Source organism: Thermothelomyces thermophilus, chromosome 1, assembly GCF_000226095.1.
Source record: "Thermothelomyces thermophilus ATCC 42464 chromosome 1, complete sequence".
Lineage (NCBI taxonomy): Eukaryota > Fungi > Ascomycota > Sordariomycetes > Sordariales > Chaetomiaceae > Thermothelomyces > Thermothelomyces thermophilus.
In genome coordinates, this window is record NC_016472.1 from 4,694,676 (window position 1) to 4,717,114 (window position 22,439).

Below are 22,439 nucleotides of genomic sequence, written 5' to 3' on the forward strand. Positions count from 1 at the left end.
CAGACACGAGGACATGGGACTGAAGAAATAGGAGGAGAACCTGGCCGAGTGAAGGTTCAGGCGGTACCAGCATCTTCCAATTTGCCGCTGCCACTGTGTGTGCGTCGGGATGGGCATGCATTAGTGTAGTTCATGTTGAGGATGCTCTTGCATGAGGTTTCCGAGTATGCGTGTCCGCCCGTATTTGCACCATGAAGGGTGTGGTGGGTTTCGAATTCGCGAGCAGCCCCAATCCGGGAAATGCTTGGTCCAATGCCTTGGCCAAGCCGTCGCCTTAGCACTCGTATTATGAAAAACATCGGCAACAGCCTGCCAACTCAACTACTAGATAGCTATGAATCAACGATGAAAGCTGTACTGTACATACCGCCAACATCCTACCAAAGATCAGAAGAAACTAGGAACGAGATCAAATAGTAAATAGTAAAGCTCCCCAACCGGGGGCAGTACCCAGAGCAATGTTCTTACTGTCGACCCCGGAGCAACTGGAGACAAGCTCATCTGAAAGAGAAAGGCTTCTGCCCCGATTTTGAGGTTGTTTGTATTCGATTGCCCCTGCTCGGCTTCAATCAAGACCCTGACGTTCTCGTGGAATTGGTGGCGGTAGCTTAGTTCGCTGTGGGTGGATGGTCAGGGTAAGACGTCCACCAGAGAGTTACTGGGCTGTGTTCGTCTATTCCTCGTGTTGGGGGTGGTGGAATGGAGCTGTTACACCACGCTAGTGTAGAGGATGGGGAGGCTTAGATGGTGCTTCCTAAAACTTAGTTACTGCCGTCTCCACTTTATCTGGCTGGTAGCGGACGTCATCGCTGACTTGGCGTCGCCCGTCACCCTTGTCACCCTTTCCAGGTCTCAGCCCCAGCAGAGCGCCATGGGTTACCGACGGGCTGAGGGCGCTGCAGCCAACCCGCGCCCAACCAGATTGAAGTGGGCCGCCGTTGATCAACAAGCCGGTGCTGTGCATTGTGGACCTCGCCCAGACCACGCCCCCAAATCATCCCATCCAACACCATCCAACGTTCGCGAGCCCTTCTTGCTGTATCTTTTTTCTTCTTCTCTTTTTTCTTCGTTTTTAACGAGTTGTGGACGCCCTTCACAGTACGCGACAAACACTAGCGCTCGCTTCTGTCTGTTGTCGGCCGGGTTATTGAGCCCTACTTTGCTTCGCCAGCTGAGTTGACAAAGAGGCGTTGCAGGCCGGGGAGCTTCGACCAAGATGCACAGCTAGTCGGCCGCTAACGCCTGCCGTCGTCGCTGCATCCACCCTTTCCGCCCGGGCTTCTCTGGAGAGTGCACTGTCGCCTACAGGCCGCGCCGCCCGACCCTTGAGTCAGCCGGTCGTCGACGCACTTGGCAATCTACGGCCTCGATTTAAATCATGCCAACAGTTGATGCTTTCGGCCCGTTGATCCCCGAGTCCGAGCCCGAGCCCTATGGTGCTCGCCATAGCGACCGTCGCCGTGGGCATCGGCGATGCTCCGGCCATGCATCTTGCCGGCCGCACTCCTCGTCCTCCGTAGCCAGCCGGACTGGGTCACTGGCTGGTCTTTCATTCGACGGCACCGGCGGGCGGCAGCGTTCTGGCTTTCACCTGCCCCCGGCCATCCTTCCTCGCCGCCCTCGGCTCGCTGATGTTCTTGCCTAGCGTCTTGCTTCGCCCTGCCGCAGCAGCAACCGTTCCCTTCGAGAATTGCCTGCCCGAGTCCTACGTCGAACATGTGCCTACGCCTCTGCAATGGGTTCCCGAGTGGGTTGACGCCTCGTTTGAAGCGACGGGTCCCAAACACACGCTCCGTGTGACCATGTGGGGGAACGTGACGGGCTCCTTCACCAATGTCGCGCTACCGCCGCCCGACAGCCCGCACTGGAAGGACCCCAGCAAGACCGACGGCAAAATCGTGGATGAGCCAGAGCCGGACGTGCCACATCCCAAACTCACGACGCTGCATAGCAAGGTCGAGGTCCTGACGTACGAACCATGGAGGGAGAACACCAACTTTTGCAACACGTCGCTGGTGAATGCTTCGTGTCCGCTGGCGCCGGTTTTTGTCGAGGCCAACTCGAGGTAGGTTCCCGGTCGCCGTCGTCTTGCATCGTCTTGGTTCGACCAACTCGGGCAATCCCCTCTGCTTTTCTAGATGCTGACCATTGGCGGTTCCCCCACCCACCCCCCCCCAGTGCTCTTCCGCACATTCTGCCATCTCTGCCGTCCGTGACAATGAGCAACGACTTCTACTCGTCATACGCCTTCACCTCTTTGACGGCGACTTTCATCATCATATATGGAGACTCGAAAGGCACCAACATCGGATGTGTTTCTGCTGCGGTCACTCCCGACCTGGGAGACCTCGCATGGCTGCTCAGGTTCCTGCCTCTGCTCGTCCTGCTGTTTGTGGGCGCGGCCACCGTCTTCGCCGGTATTTTCAGCCCGTGGGGAGCCGCCGATATCTTCCACTGGAGCTCCAACTACGGCCGTGATCCCGATCTCCTTCGCCTCGTCACGCCTGGCTTCGGGGACTGCCTGCAGTACATCCAGTTCGTCGTCCTCACCGGGGGGCTTACTTTGAACTACCCGGGTTTCTACCAACCCATTGTCAGCCGGGGTTCTTGGGCTGCCCTGATGTTCAACCAGAGCCTCGTGAGCAAGGAACCGGGGTGGATCAGCGTCCGAGACGGAATATATGTTACGGACGGCAAGTATGGCCTGCAGAAGCTTGCCCAGCTGGTTGGGATGAGCAGGGTGGACGATGTCTGGGCGGGCATGATGGTGTGGCTCCTCGTCATCATTGCCAGCATGATAGTGCTTGTCCAGGCCGGCTTCTTTGGTCACTGGCTGTATCGCTTTGTGATGAAGATCCCAGAGGAGGATCTCCGTTCCAAGAACATCCCCTTCACTCTTGGGAACGTCATCAGGATAGTCTTCAACTATTTCCTGCTACCCATTGTAGCATTGTCGACTTTTCAGCTGGTCGTCGCCAGCGGCTCGCCGGCCTACGCGGTCGCCCTCGCCGTCCTCACCCTGGTCCTCATCATCGGCTTTGCAGCTTGGCTGCTCTACCTCATCGCAACCACGAAACCGAGGGCGTTCTTGTTCGACGACCTTCCGACGGTTCTTCTTTACGGACCTCTCTACAATACATACTCGGACGAAGCTGCCGCCTTCACCCTGGTACCGGTCCTGCTCACCTTTGTCCGCGGCATCGCCATTGGCGCCGTGCAGCCCGCAGGAGTTGCCCAAGTGGTCCTCCTTGCTATCTGTGAGGTGATTCAGATCTTGACGCTCCACGCTTTCAGACCGTTTCACTCGCCCACGTCCATGAACGCCTACCACACGCTCTTCTCTGCGCTTCGCCTCATAACCGTTCTCTTGATGGTTGCTTTCGTTCCCTCTCTTGGGGTAACTGACGGGCCAAAGGGTTGGATCGGTTATGCAATTCTCGTCACCCACGCCGGCGTACTCGTACTTGGTTTCCTGCTCAACGCCGTGCAGACCATAGTTGAGGTGCTCGCCCGAATGCTCGGAGCCGGCGGCGACGACATCCGTGGGCAGACTAGGGGTGCTTTGTCCAAGATCTTTGGCATGCGCCAGCTGTCGCGGCGCATGTCTCGTCGTCGGGAGAATGGCCCGTCCAGGCATAGCCAGCTGTCTACTTCCGCGATGCTTGATGCCGATGAGGTATCTAAAAATGGATACATCATGCCAGGCGGTCGTCTTCGGAGCGAATCGGCCGGGAGTATTGGGATGTTGATGCATCGTCGCCAGAGAAGCTCGTCTGTTCTAGACACCCTGAGCCTCGATACCCCAGCTCGCAATCTTGACAGCGGGGCAAGTTCCTTCACCCCAACGACACCGGGCGAGACAAGTACATTCTCATACTTGCCTTCGCCCAAGCACGCCCTTCGCCACCACGGCGCCTTTGGTATGCAGACGCCGGACCCTTATTATCGACCCCCGAGGCAGCGGCGCCAGACCATGGAGACGTCGTCTTCCCCGTCATCGAACGCTGCGGGGGCATTGAGAAACAGTGAGCTGTCCCAGAAACGCCTTAGCCAGGCCTGGTCGGGCGCCGCTGAAAATCCAGCGGAAGCCGGTGTTTCGATTTCTAGGGATGCTACTCCCGCTCCCTACACGGTTCCTTTCGCTCCAAGAGCCGATTATTCGACTCGTGAGGTCGATTTCTATTACGGCGTCAGGGGCGAGCGGTTGAACTCGGACGCGCCCAACCGTAAACTGAGGACCGGCCCTGCTGACCCAACCAAGCCGGTAACCTCACCGGCCGGCTGGTTCTGGGGCATGTTTGGCAAGAAGAGGAAAGACAAGGGGAAAGGATTCGAGGTGGTTAGGAGCTCACGAATGCCGCCAGCCATGCGAGTTGCGGGCAGCGACTTCGACGACGATCCTCCCCCAGAAGGGATACCGGTCGCCATGGGCGTGTTGCGGAACGGTCCAATCGAGTCAGACGAGGAAGACGAGGGGCGGGATGTGCAGAGGCGCGGGAACGGGAGCGCCCGCATCTCTCGGGTAACATCACCAGAGAGAGAACCACTCAACAGCGGGAGGCGGTCTCAGGACGATAGCTTGGACGGACTCGGCGCCTCAGACGCACCGCCAGCCTCTGCCTTGTCTAGGAATGGTGCCCCAGAAACGGGCACCAATGATACCGTTGAAGCGCTACTCGCCGAAGTGGAAAGCGACCTGCGGGTTCCCGAGGTTCCTCGGAAGAGCTCGAAGCGGAATTCGTGGACTCGGTCGCAGTCTAGGGAGTCCCATCCCAAACAACCCGAGCCAGATCAACAGGCAAATCTTACTCCATCTGCGGCAACGCCATCCCGGTTACCGTTCGAACGGACGAGCTCGCAAAAGACGGGCTCGTCAGCAGGACTCACAGACGATTTCGTCCAGGTGGACTTGCAAGACTCTAACAGCGGGACGCCTGCAGGCTACGGCTTCGTGAATCAGGGAAGTGCAAACAGGGTTGACCATCAGGTCGACCTCCTTGGAAGTTCAGCTGAGGTGGTGGACGAGAGACGATAGGCCCATCTTTCCCCCTCTTCATGAATAATCCCCGCTGTGGAACATACCGATTTCCATACTTGATCTCTCAGCTCATGCGTTTACCTCTCACCCAAGCATGCCAAAGTGTTGGTTGGAGGATCTGTCGATATATCCCCGGATGGACCTCTTTTTTACTCTCTCTCCCTTTTCATGATTCGGCATTGGATATCCATGGGTACTAAGCGGGGGCGCACAAAAGGGGATTTTGTTTTTTTACGGGCGGTGATTGAAATGGTCTTAATTGTAGACTGGCCCAGTAACAGACAATAATGCTGTGTGTATGTAATCAGGAGCCCAAAATAGGGTTCAGTGGGATAAACTCGGATTTTGAAATGGATAATCAACAGAACATCAAGGACATAAAAGCAGCTGGTGACGGGGCAGTAGCCATGTGAACAACATCTGTCAACAAATGACGCAACAAAGCAGAGAACAACAAAGTGAAGCAGAGTGGGTATTTGATCATGGATTCATGACTTCGTGAAAGCAATATCGAATGGCTATGATGGAGGCGGAATGCAAAACAACACGCTTTCCAGTCTCATCCGCCAGCTCTATCAAGAAGATCAAACCAAAGAGCCTCCAAAGAACCGGGTCGAAGCGCGAAACGAGCCCGTCAAAACTCCCATGTTAACTGCGGAATGGCCTTTCACAGGATACCTAGGCCTGCAACACCAGCCGCAAAGACACCGACCACTCCGGCACAGGCTGCCGCCGTCGGCCTCGTGGCAGGGTTGCCCGTGCCCGTGCCGAAGTAGAAACCATCGGCGGCGGTGCCAGACCTGGTGCACATGCTGGGTTGTAAACTGCCGCATGCCGCGCTGGATAAGCTGCTGCCTATACAACAGGCCGAGTAAGCTACTTGCGGGGCCAGCAATGGGTTACTGAAATCGGGTGGGAAGGGGAGGGGGGGGGGGGGGGGGAATGCGGTCCTTACAGATGCTGGTAGCGGCTGCGGCATCTGCGCTGATCCCCGCCGCCGCGGTCACCGTCGTCCCGCCACCGCCCGGGACGACGACGGTAACGGCGTAGCCGCCATCTCCGGAACCGCCCACCAGAGCCAGCTGCGAGGTACAGGCTGCGTAGTTGGAACTGCATTGCATGACGGCCGCCGAGCAATGGCCCGGGTTGGCAAAGGAAGTGGCAACATAGGGGAAGGAGAAGAACTCGTTCGGGACGTAGGATACGGCCGTGGTAGCGCCGGCCGGGTCGGGGGTCACGAAACTTGCTGGTGCGGTGCCTGTACACACAGCACTGGATAGAGAAGGAGCGGAGCGAGTCAGGCCGTCAGTGTGGTGCTGCTCCGTTTGGTGGTTCGAGGCACGCCCTAACGAGACTTACTTGGTAGGACAACAGGCCGGTTCATTGTTGGCATCGAGGGCGCATCTTTGGCCGTTCTGGCAGCAGGTGCCGTCGAAAACCGGACCCTGGTCGGCGCAGCTGAAGAAGTTGGCGAGACATGATTGCTGACGTCGCGCGATGGCAGCTGCTGTCTCGACGGGCTGGAAGGGCTGCATGCTCGCGCAGGTTGCCGATGCCCATGCAAGCACCAGAAGCAGGCCGCCCAGACTTCGGGCATGAGACCGTCCTTCGATGCTCATTCTGAAATCTGACCACTGGACCAACTCCGGTTGGAAAACGGCCGATAACGGGACCCCGAGGCCAATCACGCAGGAGGACGAATGGAACGGCGCCCAACAATTCCGGGAACAAGATGGTCGCCTGGACGCATATGATTGGAAGTCGGAGAGCTTCAGATAAACCGACTGGTTGGACAGACGCTTGTGCCTCAAAGCCGCATTGTTCCTAGCAAAAATATAGGTATGTACAGGAAGCAGGTGTGCCCGAGTGTGACCTCCGTGATCCTGACACTTCTCACGAATGCCATACAAAAAAAAGAACGTGAGCGGCGGTTCCTCGGGCAGGGCGGTGTGGCAGCCGCGAGCCGAGATTGTATGTACCGTACAACACAGCGCTGCGAGAGGCTTGGCTTTCCAGGTGATGGAAGCTCGGAGATATAGCATGGACCAACCACAGGGCTACAAAAGCGGTTGAGTGATGTCATGGCGCCGCTGCCACAGCAACCCAGGCGCTGGAGACCCCGGTTCGCTGGCCGTCCAGCGGGGTAAAAATGCAACACCGCGCTGTCGAGCGGGGCAGCCAGGCGTGCCTGGTCGCGATCCCAGCCTAAAAATCCCACGCAAACACGTGGGAAAACATGAGACTCCAAGCGTCATGGAAATGGCCGCTGTGCTGGTCTCGCGCCGAGTCCACTCGCCGCCTCATCGCCGACAGAGTCTGAAGCGGCAAGGCAGCGCATATCTTGACTTGTTCCGCTGTTTATGGCTCGCGAAGATGACCGAGGATGGCCCGCAGCCTCAGTAAGGCAGTTGGTACGGGGGGCTTCTCCCCAGGCTTCACCTCCTCCATCCGCCGGATCTCGGTGCGGGCCTCGTCAACAAGCGCGCTCAAATCGCCCCAGACCTCGTCCTGGTAGCTTGTCAGCACACGGGACCACTGGCTTATCCACGTTTGCCAGGCCTCGTCTGGGGCAACGGTGCCCAGGTGCGCCGAAAGTTGGCCGTCTGGCTCGATGCCGGGTGCGGATATCGTAGGCGTCCGAAGGTACTCTGGGATGAAGTTGAGAACGTTATCCCACGCAATGGGAGACGAGTTGCCGGAATCTGCTCCATCCCCGAACAGCGCCTGGCGCAGCGCCGATAAATCGCTTGCTGACGGGGGCTCGTCGACATGCTCAAATACACTGTCAAAGTCGCCGTCACGAGACAGCAAGGCGACGACATCGGCGCCGTCTCTCGCCTCTTGATCTGCAACTGACAGTGGCACCGAATCCATGGGCCTAGTGACTTGCGCCGCAGCTGCACGAGGAACAGCCGACTGCCAGGCCTCTTCCATTCCGCCTGGCTCCGAAAGCTTTGGTGCGCTTCCGCTGTCTAGGAAGGCGGCAAATGATGCCTCCTCCTGAGCAATGTGCTCCTGTACCTGCCCGGTTCTCATGCTCGCGCCGCCTGGGCCGTTTGGTCGCAGCCGAACGGAGCTCTCGCCTACCCTCACTAGCGCTTCCCCGACTCGCGATGAGTCCCCTTTCTCGGCGTCGGGCCCTCCTCCTAGCGGTCCCGACAGCAAAAGTGACGCCGCTGACTGCGCCATTCGAGAAAGTGACGGGCCGGAAGCTGTTGGCTCGGCCGGACCATGGCTGGAAGCCTCGTCATGGTCCGCTGCGGTAGCCTTTCCTTTTCCCTTGAAATCGTTTTTCGCGGCCTCGCCCCCCATCCTGGACCAGCTGTTGTCATCAGCTGTAAGCACGGCTCGGCACTGGTCACAGCCAGTGAGAGACGGGACAGAGATTCACAAACTGTAGTTTTGGTTAGCCGTCAATGAGCGAATCCACGTCGCCAGCCGATGAGTTGCATGTGATGCGGCACAATTCGGTTGGGAGATTGAGCATTGCTGCCCGGTGTCGGTTCCCAACAAGGCCGTCGGCGGGTGGTTTCTCAAACCCTTGATTCAGGATCTCTTCTGTATCTTGATGTTTCGATGCGTCTCTCTATGGCTGAGGTAGTTTGCAGGCAGTGAAGGTTGCCTGTTGGTTGTTTGCGAAGAAGTTTGGGGCAGGTGAAGAACTGGCAGGTACAAGAATCGCCTATGTTCATGTCCTTGCTAGCTTCCCTCGGGTATAGGGAAGGCATGCTCCACATCTGACCGCGGGGACAGCACCTACTGTTGTGCTCCAGAGGGTGGTAACCGGGATTGTATTATGTCTCCAGTGTAGGTGCCTGACCTCCTCTATGTATATAAGATACATACCCAATGCTGGAATCGCGCTGATTGTAGCTGAGCAGTCGCTCAAAGGAAGCACATTGATACGTTAGGTAATGTCTTTTTAAAATATCTACGTTGAGTGAACGTCGGGGTACGTATAGTGTACGTGCATGTATGTACCGATATACATAGGTACATACTTACATCACACAGGTACCTTAGTCGGTAAGGTAGTCTCTGTACGGATTACATACCTTTGGTAGCTCTTCGGCGAAGCACAGACTGGCTTATCGATGCCCGCCTTGGTGGGCTCTGCGGTGGGCTGGTGGCCGGTGCTTTTGGGGGGTCTCCATTCGGCCCCAAAGCAGTTTGGCCGATTCGGGCAGTGCACCGTCAAAGTCATTGCGCCAACGCTTGCTCCCGTCATTTCAAGATCAACCTGCTTCTAACAACGTTCGTGCCCTTCCACATACACCAAACATCGACACACGACCCCACTGTGTCCCTTACCACAACGTATGCCTCATTTGAAATCCCCTGTCCCGCGCCTGCCGTATACTGAGGTTTGAGCTTGGTGCCAGGGCTGGCTATTTGCCTCTCTTTCCCTTCTTTTTTTGATCGCCGCTCCGTGCTACAACCCCCTCGTGCAAGGTGGCACAGTTACTTTCCGCGTCCTTCCCCGCCAGCAACGGACCACAGCAGGCCTCAGTTCTTCCCATTCAGATCCTGCCTCTCCGACATCTGCATCATAGACTTTGCATCGCCCCAGCTCGCCCAAGCTTCCACGCACCCCGGTACGATCGCCGAACCCCGCCTTCGTACCGCCCCGACACAGAACCAACCCGCGGGGACCCCTTCAATACCACTCCAGACCTCGACTTCACCGCGTCGCATCCCCGGCTCGGCCCCCGCCTTCCTGTTCGTACTTTGGCAGCTGTTGTTGGCAGAAGCGGGCTATTTCTCGCTTGCGCCTCCAGATTTCCAAGATGGTGGACGCAGAAGCAAACGTACCGACATGGAAATTCACCCAGTAAGCCCGCACTTCCTCGCCGCGCTCGCGCACACACAATATGGATGTGATCAGCCAGGCCCTCGGGCCACCTGTCCTGCTGTTCGCTAACTGTGAGTACTAGATGCTTTGGTGATAAAGGAGATGTGGAGGACATCACGGAAGGTACGACAGGCTTGAATCCAGCGCTGTAACACGAGGTAGTTGGGGTATCGAATCGTGCTGACCTTCACCCAAACCAGCCGATATCATCTCGACCGTCGAGTTCGACCACACAGGAAACTATCTAGCCACGGGTGATAAGGGCGGGCGCGTTGTTCTATTCGAGCGCAATGAAACAGTCAGTCGGAAATCCGTGCCCACCTCTCGTCTGGTATTTCTCCCTCGGCGGCTCAGCTAATTCCGCGCAGAAAAAGACTTGCGAGTACAAGTTCCACACCGAGTTCCAGTCCCACGAGCCCGAGTTCGATTATCTCAAGTCGCTTGAGATAGAGGAGAAGATCAACAAGATCAAGTGGTGCCGGCGGCAGAACGCTTCCCACTACCTTCTGTCAACAAACGATAAAACCATCAAGCTCTGGAAAGTGTTTGAGAAGTCACTTAAGGTCGTGGCCGAGAACAACCTTTCGCACGACTTGACCCCGGCAAACATAGCTGGAGGAGGCGGAGCCCCGCGCCCGCTGCCAAATGTCCAGTTTCGCAGTGCAAGTGACCTGAAGCTTCCCAGGCTGACCCACCACGATACCGTCGTGGCCGCTGTTCCCCGGCGGACGTATGCGAATGCCCACGCCTACCACATCAACAGCATCTCGGTGAACAGTGACGGCGAGACGTTCATCAGCAGTGACGACCTGCGTATCAACCTGTGGAATCTGAACATCCAGGACCAGAGCTTCAATATCGTCGACATCAAGCCAGCAAACATGGAGGAGCTGACCGAAGTCATCACGGCAGCCGAGTTCCATCCTCTGAGCTGCAACTGGTTCATGTATGCCAGCTCCAAAGGGACGATTAAGTTGGCGGACATGCGGCAGAGCGCCCTGTGCGATCAGCATGCCAAGCGTAAGTAGGCCGGCGTGTACCCGTCCGGCCGCGGCTAACATGGCTGCAGTGTTTGAGCAAGAGGAAGACCCCGCTTCGAGGTCGTTCTTCTCTGAGATTATCTCGTCCATCTCAGACGTCCGCTTCTCGTACGATGGCCGATACATCCTTTCACGCGACTACCTGACCGTCAAGATCTGGGATGTGAACATGGAGAGACAACCCATCAAGACGATCCCGATTCACGAACACCTCAGGCCAAGGCTCTGCGACACGTATGAGAACGACAGCATCTTTGACAAGTTCGAGGTGGTGTTTTCGGGCGATGGCAAGAACGTTATGACCGGAAGCTACAACAACAATTTCATGATCTACCCTTCAGACCCGGAGCAGGAGGTGGAGGTAGTGCTGCAGGCCGACAAGTCGGCCTTCAAGGCTAAAAAGGTAGGAGTACCGACGCCCATCAACTCCTCGGCGAGCTCCACGGCAAACGGAAAGAAGGGCGGCTCGAGGGCGGGGAGCCCGGCTGCACCAGGCCAAGGCCAGAGGATGCGCAAGGAGACGGACGCCGACCAGATCGATTTCAACAAGAAGATTCTCCACATGAGTTGGCATCCTTTTGAGGACAGCATCGCGATTGCCGCGACGAATAATGTAAGCGCCAGTTCCGATCAAAACCGACCAACGTGACGTTCGGTCGCCTGCTGACATGATGTGTAGCTCTTTGTCTTTTCTGCTTTGTAGACAGGTGCTCAACCCACCTCAACAGTGGGACGCTCCGGAGAGGTGATCGTGTGCGGCACTTTCTGCCTGGCCTGCAATGCTGTGGAAGTTACAGATGATCTTGGCGCAAGACAGCGTCTGGCACGAGTCGGCGCTGCCCACACTGGACCTTTCAACTTTATTCCCAACCGGGTCTATGCGACCTTCATCGAAACGTTTACCGAAGCATAATGGAGATTGGCGAGAGTGTTGGCTGGGAACATGGGCAGAAACAAAGGAGAAACAGACAAAGATACATGAGAAAGCGAGACGAGACTGGCATTCCGCCAGGTGTTGGAGGCGGCTGGTTGGCCGGGGTCTCTCTATTCGTACCTCGCCAGAACTTGGACATCACAATGTCCTTGGCCGCAGACGTCCCCGCATAGTGCGGGACTTGCATTGGGCGATATAGCAAAGGCGCTAGAGGTGGCATTCCACGGGGTGCCACGGCCACAATAAAACTTTAGTAATGAACCTTGAAAGGTTCTTTTCTTACTCGCCTGCAGACGCGACTGGAGTCGCGAATCAGCAAATCGGAAGCTGTTGTGGAACACATGAAAGTACTACGAATTGCCATTTTTGGAAGCCTGTCTTGGGTTCCGCGGGAGTGAAGTCGCCAATATGAACGAGGGTTAAGCTTTGTTTGAGGGTGAGCGATCAACCATTACATGGGCCCATATGTATGTACGGACGTATGTATGTACATACATGCACGCACGCACTAAACGGATTCCCTGGTCGAATCCTGAGCTCGGAGCTTCCCTTGTAGGGCTTTCCGAGTTGGGCTGAACGACCCCACCACGTTGAGTTGAGCCGCAATGCCCCGACAGCAAGGGACGCGGTCGATCCCGCAGTGATGGCCCCAGCTCATGCTTCCTAATACACAGTATTCGTTTATTAAAATCAGATTCCCGCACTGTAGCCGCAACACCACAAAGGCATGTGCTGTCTGCTCATGGCAACAGCTGCCCAACCATTCCAGATCCCCCCATTCCCGAAGCCGGAGCAGCTCAATACTTCAAGGACTTCGCGAATCTCCGATCAAACGAACTGGTTTCAGGCAGCGCATTCTGATCGAGAACAAGCTTGACAGCATATACCGTCGATCGAGGTTTGCTCTGAGGAGTGGACCAGCGCAGCGGCCTCGGCATCAACTAGTTCTCGAGAGGCCATCTCCACGCGCACGCACACGCACACGGGGAGACAAAGAGAAAGAGAGGAAAACATGTCAGACCAAAATCACGCACCTACGTCCCGGTCGAAGCCGCCACCGCCGGGCGAGGAGGAGGCGGGCGCGGTGCTCAAGCTGGGCGAATTCGAAAACGTTGACACACTGACGCTCTCGGAGGCGTCGCTGGTCCTCGACGCGCTGCTGACGAAGCGGCGCAAGGATCGCAAGGACCGTAACGAGACGGACGTGCTCAACAAGACGCTCGACTACCTCGACGCGTTCGCCCGCTTCAAAGAGAAGGAGAATGTCGAGGCCGTCGAGCGGCTGCTCAGCGCACGCAAGGAGCTGACCAAGTTTGAGAGGGCGCAGATTGGTTAGGTTTTTCCCTCCCTTACCGACCGCCCGTTCTTATGCGCGTTTGAAGGCAATGAGCTTACCATCTCCGCCTCTCCAGGATCTCTCTGCTGCGACGGCGCCGATGAATGCAAGACCATGATCCCTTCCCTTGCCGACAAGATCAGCGACGAGGATCTGCAGGAGCTGCTGGATGAGATGGCCAAGCGGATGAGCCATTAAGGAGGCACCGGACAAAAACCAAGAAAAAAAGGAAAAAAAAAAAAAAAAGAGAAAATCCTTCTGCTGGTGGACACATGCAGGTTCTGGCCCTGTTCCTGTTGGTGACCATACACATAATGGTAACCTCTTCCTGCAGCAATATCCTAACTTCAAGAGCGGAGTGGAAGAGGGGCAAGTAACCTTCACGGTACAAATCCGCCGTGTTGCCTATCTACGCCCTTGAGGGCAAACCTCGGGCGAAGGACACGGCACACAATGGTTCGATAGGAGGTTAGGTGTGTCTTTCCTCTTCTTCCTGTGGCATTACTAGATAGTTCCCAGCGCTGTTCTGACATAACATTGAGATACCCACACAAATCATGATTCCCATCGCCCTGAGTATCGTGATGCGTGATCAACAAACTTCTCCGGCATCCCAAGGCCCTGATCCAAGTAAGGTGATTTCCGCCCACTCCGTAGTGTTAATGTTTGACTCGATGGATCGACTTTATTTTCTTTCCTCATGTTACCACAACTCTTGTTCCGGAGGACAGTACATCCCCCACGAATGGGCAATCCAGCCTTTTGGCGCTCTATTTACAGCTGGACGGTCTGAAATTTTGTTCAGCTGTTCACGTAAGTCCCGGTCTCTCGCTCGTTCTCGGTCGCGCCGAGTGTTGCCCGTGGCACAGCTTCTGCTTCCTCCCCCCTGACGATTTGGGGGCCGATGTTGGCCTGTTTGTTGTGCTTTGTTGAGTTAATCATACCACCGCGTATCGGGTTAGTATCCAGCTCCGGAGGGCTATAGCGCGAAGCGCAACCCCCCGAGCTATCGGGGCTGAGAGGGCTGACGGTGCCGATGCCGTGGTGTGCGCCACTGCTCAAGATGCTCTGGCGGGAACTGTGCATGAGCGGACTGAAACCCACCAAGCTATCCGCTTTCGCCATTCGTCCTGGGGTGGGAAAGCATCAGCCCCGGTGATCGTTATCCCTGTCTGAGTCATGACATGGAGAGTCATACCTTCTGATCGGTCAAAGACACTCCCGGGGCCAATCTGTGCCATGGGATTGAAAACGGACTCCAGCCCTGGGGGTATCAGCTCCTCGCCTGGCCCTCTCGATGAATCAAGCCTTGCGACATGAACGCGCTCCTCCTTCTTCTCCCGTCGGTGCCGGCTCCACTACATGCACGCGACCAGGGCCGCGAACACGGCGACGATACCGCATCCAACAATAATACCGACAATGGCGCTAACGGAGACGGTCATCCCATCGCTTTACCCCTCGTCATTGGTGGCGTTTGGCGTGGTATGGATTGTGGCTGATGATGGTGCGGCTGCACCTGGAGTCGGTGTTGAAGGGGGAAGGGACAAAGAGAGCGATATCGAGGGTGTTTTCGTGACCGTCTGGGTCGATGCTGATAAGGTCAAAAGTCACGTCTAGCGAGGCTGGTTGGCCGCGCGCTTGCGCAGGGCAACCGATGGTTTCTTGTCTACAAGGATTGACACTGCAGCAGCCGCTGTAGAATGAAGTTGTCCAAGTGCAAAATGTACCAAAAGTACCCGCTATCGTTCTCGCAGACCCTGCTGGTTGTATCCATGGCTGTCTCCGCCGGCCGTCGATACGAGTTCGCGAACTTGACGGCCCTCTCGGTCGCTCCACCCTGCTTGGAACGGGCACTCCACCGGCGAAAAACTCGGGAGCTAGGGGTAAAGAAGGGGGGGGGGGGAGGATGCGTAGTGGGTTCGACCGAAATTCAAAAGCCGGCGAGGTTGGTTTTGTAACGATACCTTTGGACACAGCGCTATCCCCGAGCAGAGAACGGAATGGGTCGCCAAGGTGAGATTCGCAAGTGTGAAACCCATATCTGAGAGGTACGAAATTGACCCAGGGGTTTCGAGTCGGTGCCGAACGTCGCCGGGTGCACCAAGTACGACCCCCGAAGCCGGATGGAAGGCGCATGGGCTGACTAAAGAACTTCACGAACACGGCAAGACCCTGGGTTCTTCTTTCCTGTTGTGCCTTCTATCTATCGTCTTCCCCCCCTTTTCCAATCCATGCGAGTCTGTTGTCATCTTGAACTCGCAGCCTGAGCAGACACTGGTTTCCATGTACACGCATATAGTAAGAAAGAATCTCAAAGAGAGCTGATGGAGCAAACCGACGGTCAATTCTTCCAATCTCGGTCTCGGTACTTCCCCTTCCTTCTAGCCTAACGAGACCAAGAACATCAGATCAAGTCTCAGACTGTCAGATGTGATCCATCCCACATCTCCGTCCTGCGCCCCTGTCGCCAAGTGAGCCCGCCACATGCCCCGTTATAACTTTTCGAGAATCAGCTTTGCTCCCTGATTTCCACCAGACTTGCCCTTATCCTGCTGCTGCCCCTTGGCTTTCGATTTCGATTTCTTCCCATTACTCGTTTCAGCCTTGTCAGCCGTTTCCCCAGCAGCCGCTTCCTCGAGCGTCTTCTTGTTCGAACGGAGAATCTTTAAGAGCTCCTTCTTAGAAGAGAAGTCGGGTGCCTCTAGTAACCCCAACACAGTAAAGGAGCTAGGTCCAGTTGCCCACTGCAAAATGTGTTCCTTGATTATGGGGTAGAGGATATCGGCAAAGTTGAGTGGCGGATCAACCCGTTTGACGACACCGGCCGCCTTGTCAAACCTGCCGCCGGCGATCAAGGTCTTGAACATCTTGCCACCGTGCGTTGTCAGCGAGATGTGAGGTGGGGAAGGGTATAGGGGGTCGCCATCCTCTGGCTGTGTCGGCGATGGGTCGCCCGTCGCGGTCGAAGCCACGGCCTCTAGAGCAGCTTTCTTATCGCCAATTGCTGATAATAGGACATCGGCCACGAATTGACATCCAAAGGACGTGGCAACGAGGTCGGCGGGCGAGGTCGCGACTGCCGCCAGCAGGGGGGGAGACATGGCCGCCACCAATTCCTTGCGCCGAACCTCGGGATCCTTCTTGCTTGTCCTCTTGCGGATCTCGTGGATCTCGCCTAGAAGCTCCAGGTCGTAGGCGTGGCTGGCGGGAAATAGTGACTTGGATTGCCCCTCGAAGAGGTAGCAGACCGTGATGCGAGCATTGAGGTCGTTAGCGAGGAAGATAATGTTTTCAATGTTCTTTTCCTCGTTCCTGCCCAGGATCTCTGGGAAGATCGTCTTGGAAGTCAACACGGTATCGTCGATGACATCGTACGCCGCCAGCAGGATCATGTGACCGTGAGGATCGCCGCACATGAGCTGGAACGTGTCCTTGTATGTCTTGATGATCTGTTTGCGGTCCTTGGCGGTTCCGTGGGCCAAGAGCAAGCACACAAGGCGGGCCCCCGACTTGGTGAAAGCCATGTTCTTCAGCAGGTCGCCGTTATCATCCTCCTTGACGATCTCCACGAACTCCTTGAGTTCTTCGCTCTCTGGTTTGAGATTGAGGAAATATTGCAGCATGGCATCATGGAGCATGGTGAAGCCGGTCATCTTTTTCTGAACCAGGGTGTTCGTCATGTCGAACAGGTACTTCATAACCGGGCCTCGCTTGCTAGGCTCATCGGCAAGGATCTTGCTGAGATCTGCAGTGACCTCTGCATCCTTGCCGGCCTTGAACAAGGCAAACTCGGGTCCATACCATTCCCGCAGCATTTGGGCCTTCTGCTCCTTGGTAGCCACCCCGCGGTAGATGTCATCCAGGATCCAGGAAGCTTCCGGGTGGTTGATGAGCTTCCGCACCTTGCCGTAGAACTCGGGGATGATCATGTCTCGGATCTCGTCATCGTTCTGAACGAGCAGTTTTCCAATGAGGAACTTGGCGTATCTGCTTTCGGCAAGCTGGGCATACGTGCCCTGGAGCTCCTTGGCGATCTGCTTCCGCTGGGTTGGGGTCGAGTACTTGATGGCGGTTTGGACGGCTCGAACAGCGTCATGCTTCAGCACAAAGTCCTTGATGCGCCCGGTGATGATGCCGTACAGCTCGTCCACGAGCTGTTGGCGCTCTTGCTTGGGCACATGCGACTTCCGACGCAGTTTCTCCCACAGCTGCTTCGTCCGGTACACCTCGTCAGCCAATGGCTTCGCGGCCTTGCGCTCTTGTGCCAGTTGTTTCTGTCTTGCGTGGGCCTCACGGGACGTCTGGGCTGGGAGGGGGTTAGAGCAGAGATCTTGCGGGGGGTCAATTGGGAAGAAGCCAACCTCGTTCAGCCGGGTGGCCCTTGTTCCGCCCGTTTTCTTTTCGTTTCGCCGGGACCCGGTCGCGTCGAGCGTCCGCCTGTTCGGCGCCCCCGTCTACAGAGTCCGAGAACCCGCTGCCATCGCTGTCCAAGGCCGCCTCCTCCTCATTGTCAAACTTCTGATGCTTGGGACCAGTGGCCGTCTTCGCCTTTTTGGCGCGGTTGCTTCCGTCACTATGCTTATCACCCGAGGCTGCCTTCCGTTTTGTCGAGGCAGCAGACGTTGAGTGTTTGGACGCCATGGCGGGAAGGACGTTGGAGATATGCAGCCGGCGGCGCAAATCCACGGGCACGAAATTGTCGCTTTATTCAAGAGACAGAAACTCTGCACCACAGCTCAGGTCGTTTCTCTGATTATTTTTTTTCTGGGGCCGACCCCTGTTCTGCCAGGCGGTCAGATATGGTTTGGTGCAGGAGCCGGGATCTCGTGGACCCCACCAAAAGTCCCAAACGCTTGGCTCACTGCCCCTCCGTCGGCCCTGTTTGGAAAGGCACGACTTCCGTCTTCCAAGACTGCCTACCCTACGCCTGTAATAATTCTTTTTTGGATTCGGCAACCTCACCTCCTTGCTACCCCACATAAAGCTCAAGATGGGGCGCGAGGAGCAAATTGAGGAACGGGAAGTTCTAAACTCCATCTTCCCTGACGAAATAACAGGTGGGAACGGCCTGTGTCAACGGTGCAGAGTGCCGAGGAGGGGCTGATGGGTTTCTTCTGCTCCGCAGACATATCGGAGACCGAGTATCGGATTACCATAAAGCTTGACATTCCAGACGATGAAGGAGATCCGCCGGTCATGCTCCTTACCGTGCGGTACCCGGAAGAATATCCGGACAAAGCTCCTCTCCTGGAGCTAGCCGCACCTCAGAACTCTACCCCTCACCAATACCTGAATATCGCCGAGGACAAAGATCAGCTGCTAAGCGGGCTGGAAGCCACGATCGAGGAGAACCTGGGCATGGCAATGGTCTTTACTCTAGTCTCCGCGGTGAAGGAAGCTGCCGAAAAATTGGTGGAGGACCGAAAACAGGCCGCTGCCAAGGCGCATGAAGAAGCGATCCTCGCCGCCGAACGAGAGGAGAACAAGAAGTTCCATGGCACCCCCGTGAACCGCGAGACATTCTTGAAATGGCGGGAGCAGTTCCTGAAGGAGATGGAGGAGGCACGACTCAGGGAGGAGGAGGAGAGGGCGGCCGAAATGAAGAAGGCAAAAATTAAGGAGCCGGTAAAGCTCACAGGGAAGCAATTGTGGGAAAGGGGTCTTGCCACTGCTGGCCAGGAGGATGGCGATGAGGACGGGGTGCCAACAGAGGATGTACAGAAGCTCAAAGTTGGCGGTAGTTAAATCTGCTACCCTCGCTGGGAATGGATGCTCGCACAGTCACCGCTTTCCAAGAATCGCTAACAACGAGAGATGCCGCAAAACTCCCCAACCAACTGTCCATATGAGTCCGCAGGTGCCTCTGGATCGCCAGCCGACAATGTTCCGTACGGAACGCCTGCTAGTATGCCGTGGAAATGTCTGACATACAACCGTCTATCAATACCGTGTGGAGATTCCCGCTTGCGAGAAAGAAAAAAACATGGGCTCGTCACTGCATTTCCGTGTCCTCGTCGTCATCAATACCCTCCCACTCTTCGTCGTCGGTATCCTCCCATTCGTCTTCATCCTCTCCGTTCTCGGCAGCCTCGCCAAGTTCGCCTTTTATGGACTCAAGAAGCTCCTGCGCATGCTCCCCTAACCTTTCGTCCTCGTACTCCTCCTGCTTAAAGACCTTGAGGCACTGAGCGAGCCACTTCCTGGATGATCGCCAGAAGGCTTTCCAGGTCTCGGCATCTGAAGGCTGTCCCTGGGTCTTCAGGTTCTCCCCGGAGATGTACCGGGCGTACCCGCCGAGGTACAGAACCTCGACGCTCCGGTCGTCTTCGGCTATCAAGCGCTCCGTGACATCAATCGCCTCCTTCTCCATTCCAACCTCGATCAGCAACCTAACAAGACTGACTCGTGTAGGAAACGGTGGTACGGCAGGATCTTCCGGCGCAAGATCGCTCCACAGCCCCAAACTTCGCTTCAAGGCCTCCCGCGCCTCCTCGGTCCTGGTCTGGGAGATCCGAACGTTGGCGACGGTCTGCCACGTCTCGGCGGACTCGGGGGCGAGCATGGTCGCTTCCGTAACGAGAGCCTCGCATCGCTGTTCGGCGTCCTCCTCCCAGCTGAGGTCCGTCATGTAAACCTCCGCCACGGCGCACAGCGTCTCGGCAAGGCGCTTCCGCTTTTCTGCTATGACCGCCTCTTGCGTGTCGCGTGTCAGGGGTCGTGATTCGAGCGACTCGGTGAGTGTCTGGATCTGGGCACGCAAGACGGCAGCCCCGCGCTCATACCACGAAACACTGTCTTGCCCGCCCTCCTCGCTAAGCTGTGCTAACCATAAGAATTTCTCGGCTCCGCCGCCAACGTCTTCTGGGAGGGAGCCGTCCTCGTCAACCTTGACGGCAGCAGCGAAGAAGGCACGGGCGGTGTCAACTTCTCCCAGTTCGACATGGATCTGACCGAGGATGGACAAGACGGCTCCAGCAAGCCTTCCGCCTTCTCCAACATGCTCATAAGCGGCGAGCGCTATCTTCGCTGCGGTTTGGGGGTCGCCTGCTTCAAGGTGGGCGGTCGCTTGGGCGAGGAGGTCCCTCGGGTTAACATTTGCGCCTCGTGCAGCTGCTGGCTTTACTCGAGCTCGATCCCTCGCTCTGTCCGACTGCGACTTCTTCTTTGGTTTTGTCGGTGCCATCGCGCGAATGTCGACCGAGATATAGAGGCAGGCAATTGGTGAGGAATGAGCCAGGTTCAATGGCCAAATCGAAATTTGGGCGTTATCGGAAGACAGTGGGATCTTATCGATAACGATTTTCCCCGCAAAACCTTGGTGGGCTGGCATGGGGTGGGTCTGAGATCTTGATATTACGCAGTATCCGCATCCCGCCATTGCATGCTAACCGTGCCGATGTTCCGAACCAAGGTGGCCGCATCCAGGTAGCCTATTATCACCACGGAGACCGTAACTATACTACCTACAACATACCGCACCTCGAGCTTGCAGTACATACATACATTATTCGAACTTGCAGTCAACCTCTCAAACCCTCGCTGCAAATATGCAATACCGGAATGGCATCCTGAAGTTCGAGAGCGTGGCGGCGTGTAATCCGTACATATGTTGGTGTAGCGCTCGCAAGTGAACGGAACTACTCCGTACCTGCTGCAGCATGTAGGACTCGGACGCCTTCAGGTACTAATTTTACACTACATGTGGTTGGCATCTGCACCCGCACCTTCCAACCTTTTTCGACGGTGCTACGCTAAATCTTGGTGGTAGCTACTGCAGAGGGTGGTGGTGACCCGGGATGCCCATTGGCCAATGCTCACGATGTCTGATTAAAGGACCTGGTGTTTTTGGCTTGACCCATCCCTCACCCCTGTCCGTGATGTTTCAGCCTAGCAATAATGAGTGACCTCTTGTCAAATGACGAGGTAAAGTTGGTGATTGCCGGCATTCCCAGTGCCGTTGAAGTGGGAAGGTTCCGCCTTGGAACCGAGGGATCTCTCGAGGCTAGTTTAGGAATAATCTGCGCCCGTCTCTTTAAAAAGAAAACAGTGTCCTGGACATGCCGCTCATCGCGTCTCTCCCGTCTCTCCTTCCATCCCTCTCTCTCTCTCTCGGGTGACCGCTCCAGGACCCTCTGTACAACAGTCTAAGCCCGGGCGCTTGTGTGTACATACCTCTCCTCAAACTTGGGCGGGCAGGCCTTCTCCCTCGTCTTGCGACATCCTCGTTCCCCTGCCGTGGTCAACCATGGTTCTCGCCAGCTACCTCCGGCTTGCTGTGCTCGGCACAGTGCTGCTGTCCTCCCAAGCCCAGGCAGCCTTCGACTTCACACCCTGTGTCGAGAACTGCATCTCCTCGTCCGGCTGTGAGCCAGACAGCGCAAGATGCGTTTGCAAGGAAGCAAGGGGGCTCCTGCTCGACTCGGTCATCTCGTGCCTGTTCTTCAACTGCAAGAGCGACCTCGTCAATTTCGAGGACGCCTTCCTGGACCCGGTCGAAGAAGGCTGCGAGGACCGCCACCGAGACATTCCCGAGTCCAAGCTCGAGGCTGCTGAAAGCCTAGCCAGCAGCTACATCGACAAACTGCCCTCCCCTACCACCATGAAGACCACAATGGCGGAGGCGTCGAGGACGACGACCAAGCCGAGCACCACTGAGTCGCCAGAGGCCTCGTCCTCCTCGTCGACCTCAACGACCACGACGGCGACGTCGGAAGAAGATGCACGGCCCAGCACCTCGGCCACACACAGGGGCGCCGAACAGCCGACGTCAGTCACATCCGCTCCTACCGATGGGGTCGCCGCGCCATCATCTACCGTAGAAGCGCCCGCCGCTCAGAGCTCGACCACGTCATCGTCAGAGTCGTCCCAGTCCGGAAGCTCTGGTTCTAACCCTTTTGATTCCAACCCTTTCGCAACCATGAAGTCCGCGGTGTCGGCTGTCAAGCCCTTGGTCACGCTTCTCGGGTTGCCCCTGGCTATTTCCGTATTAGCGTTGGCGTAGCAGGAGCACTGGCGAGGAGGTATGGTACTCCAAAAGGATTAATGGGCTGTGAACGTACATGCATCATGAGGAGGCCGCGGCTTGTTCCGTGTCCTTGGGAGAAGATGGCGGCTGTGTACGAAGTGGTGGCGGTTTTCATGATTTTCATATTGATACCCTCCGTCGATGGTTACGGTGAACGGTTTTTTTGTTCTGGCTACATCATGGTTAGGAATCATACCTGGCTTGTGCAGGG

The 22,439-nt window shown here is 56.5% G+C and overlaps 10 protein-coding genes across 10 annotated transcripts; 5 read left to right on the top strand and 5 right to left on the bottom strand.

Moving 5' to 3' along the window:
• Nucleotides 1–1,374: 1,374 nt before the first annotated feature.
• MYCTH_2296586 (uncharacterized protein) lies at nt 1,375–5,484 on the top strand. The gene is made up of 2 exons (XM_003659431.1): nt 1,375–2,065; nt 2,179–5,484. The coding sequence occupies exons 1-2, from the start codon at nt 1,632–1,634 to the stop codon at nt 5,033–5,035; spliced, it is 3,291 nt and encodes a 1,096-aa protein (XP_003659479.1). The 5' UTR covers nt 1,375–1,631; the 3' UTR covers nt 5,036–5,484.
• Nucleotide 5,485: 1 nt separating this feature from the next.
• Nucleotides 5,486–7,238, bottom strand: MYCTH_2296588 (uncharacterized protein). Its single transcript, XM_003659432.1, has 3 exons — nt 6,398–7,238; nt 5,994–6,310; nt 5,486–5,893 (listed from the first exon to the last, which is right to left on the bottom strand). Exons 1-3 carry the CDS (start codon nt 6,655–6,657, stop codon nt 5,706–5,708), a joined length of 765 nt encoding a protein of 254 aa, XP_003659480.1. The 5' UTR covers nt 6,658–7,238; the 3' UTR covers nt 5,486–5,705.
• MYCTH_2296591 (uncharacterized protein) lies at nt 7,239–8,574 on the bottom strand. The gene is made up of 2 exons (XM_003659433.1): nt 8,434–8,574; nt 7,239–8,360 (listed from the first exon to the last, which is right to left on the bottom strand). Exon 2 carries the CDS (start codon nt 8,348–8,350, stop codon nt 7,397–7,399), a length of 954 nt encoding a protein of 317 aa, XP_003659481.1. The 5' UTR covers nt 8,351–8,360; nt 8,434–8,574; the 3' UTR covers nt 7,239–7,396.
• A 1,039-nt stretch (nt 8,575–9,613) lies between these two features.
• Nucleotides 9,614–11,731, top strand: MYCTH_2296595 (uncharacterized protein). The gene is made up of 6 exons (XM_003659434.1): nt 9,614–9,869; nt 9,973–10,013; nt 10,091–10,188; nt 10,259–10,910; nt 10,960–11,543; nt 11,610–11,731. The coding sequence occupies exons 1-6, from the start codon at nt 9,826–9,828 to the stop codon at nt 11,631–11,633; spliced, it is 1,443 nt and encodes a 480-aa protein (XP_003659482.1). The 5' UTR covers nt 9,614–9,825; the 3' UTR covers nt 11,634–11,731.
• Nucleotides 11,732–12,677: 946 nt separating this feature from the next.
• MYCTH_110536 (uncharacterized protein) lies at nt 12,678–13,752 on the top strand. The gene is made up of 2 exons (XM_003659435.1): nt 12,678–13,195; nt 13,277–13,752. The coding sequence occupies exons 1-2, from the start codon at nt 12,877–12,879 to the stop codon at nt 13,396–13,398; spliced, it is 441 nt and encodes a 146-aa protein (XP_003659483.1). The 5' UTR covers nt 12,678–12,876; the 3' UTR covers nt 13,399–13,752.
• A 249-nt stretch (nt 13,753–14,001) lies between these two features.
• On the bottom strand, nt 14,002–14,977 carry MYCTH_2123119 (uncharacterized protein; the record flags this gene model as incomplete). The annotated part of the gene is made up of 5 exons (XM_003659436.1): nt 14,002–14,330; nt 14,399–14,558; nt 14,622–14,628; nt 14,720–14,816; nt 14,884–14,977. 5 exons carry the CDS (start codon nt 14,975–14,977, stop codon nt 14,002–14,004), a joined length of 687 nt encoding a protein of 228 aa, XP_003659484.1.
• Nucleotides 14,978–15,611: 634 nt separating this feature from the next.
• Nucleotides 15,612–17,951, bottom strand: MYCTH_2296599 (uncharacterized protein). Its single transcript, XM_003659437.1, has 2 exons — nt 17,565–17,951; nt 15,612–17,509 (listed from the first exon to the last, which is right to left on the bottom strand). Exons 1-2 carry the CDS (start codon nt 17,842–17,844, stop codon nt 15,696–15,698), a joined length of 2,094 nt encoding a protein of 697 aa, XP_003659485.1. The 5' UTR covers nt 17,845–17,951; the 3' UTR covers nt 15,612–15,695.
• Nucleotides 17,952–18,100: 149 nt separating this feature from the next.
• MYCTH_2296601 (uncharacterized protein) lies at nt 18,101–19,072 on the top strand. Its single transcript, XM_003659438.1, has 2 exons — nt 18,101–18,260; nt 18,329–19,072. The coding sequence occupies exons 1-2, from the start codon at nt 18,194–18,196 to the stop codon at nt 18,946–18,948; spliced, it is 687 nt and encodes a 228-aa protein (XP_003659486.1). The 5' UTR covers nt 18,101–18,193; the 3' UTR covers nt 18,949–19,072.
• MYCTH_2296602 (uncharacterized protein) lies at nt 19,072–20,448 on the bottom strand. The gene has a single exon (XM_003659439.1). The coding sequence runs from the start codon at nt 20,384–20,386 to the stop codon at nt 19,196–19,198; it is 1,191 nt and encodes a 396-aa protein (XP_003659487.1). The 5' UTR covers nt 20,387–20,448; the 3' UTR covers nt 19,072–19,195.
• A 1,000-nt stretch (nt 20,449–21,448) lies between these two features.
• MYCTH_45081 (uncharacterized protein) lies at nt 21,449–22,204 on the top strand (the record flags this gene model as incomplete). Its single annotated transcript, XM_003659440.1, has 1 exon — nt 21,449–22,204. One exon carries the CDS (start codon nt 21,449–21,451, stop codon nt 22,202–22,204), a length of 756 nt encoding a protein of 251 aa, XP_003659488.1.
• Between the last annotated feature and the right edge of the window lie 235 nt (nt 22,205–22,439).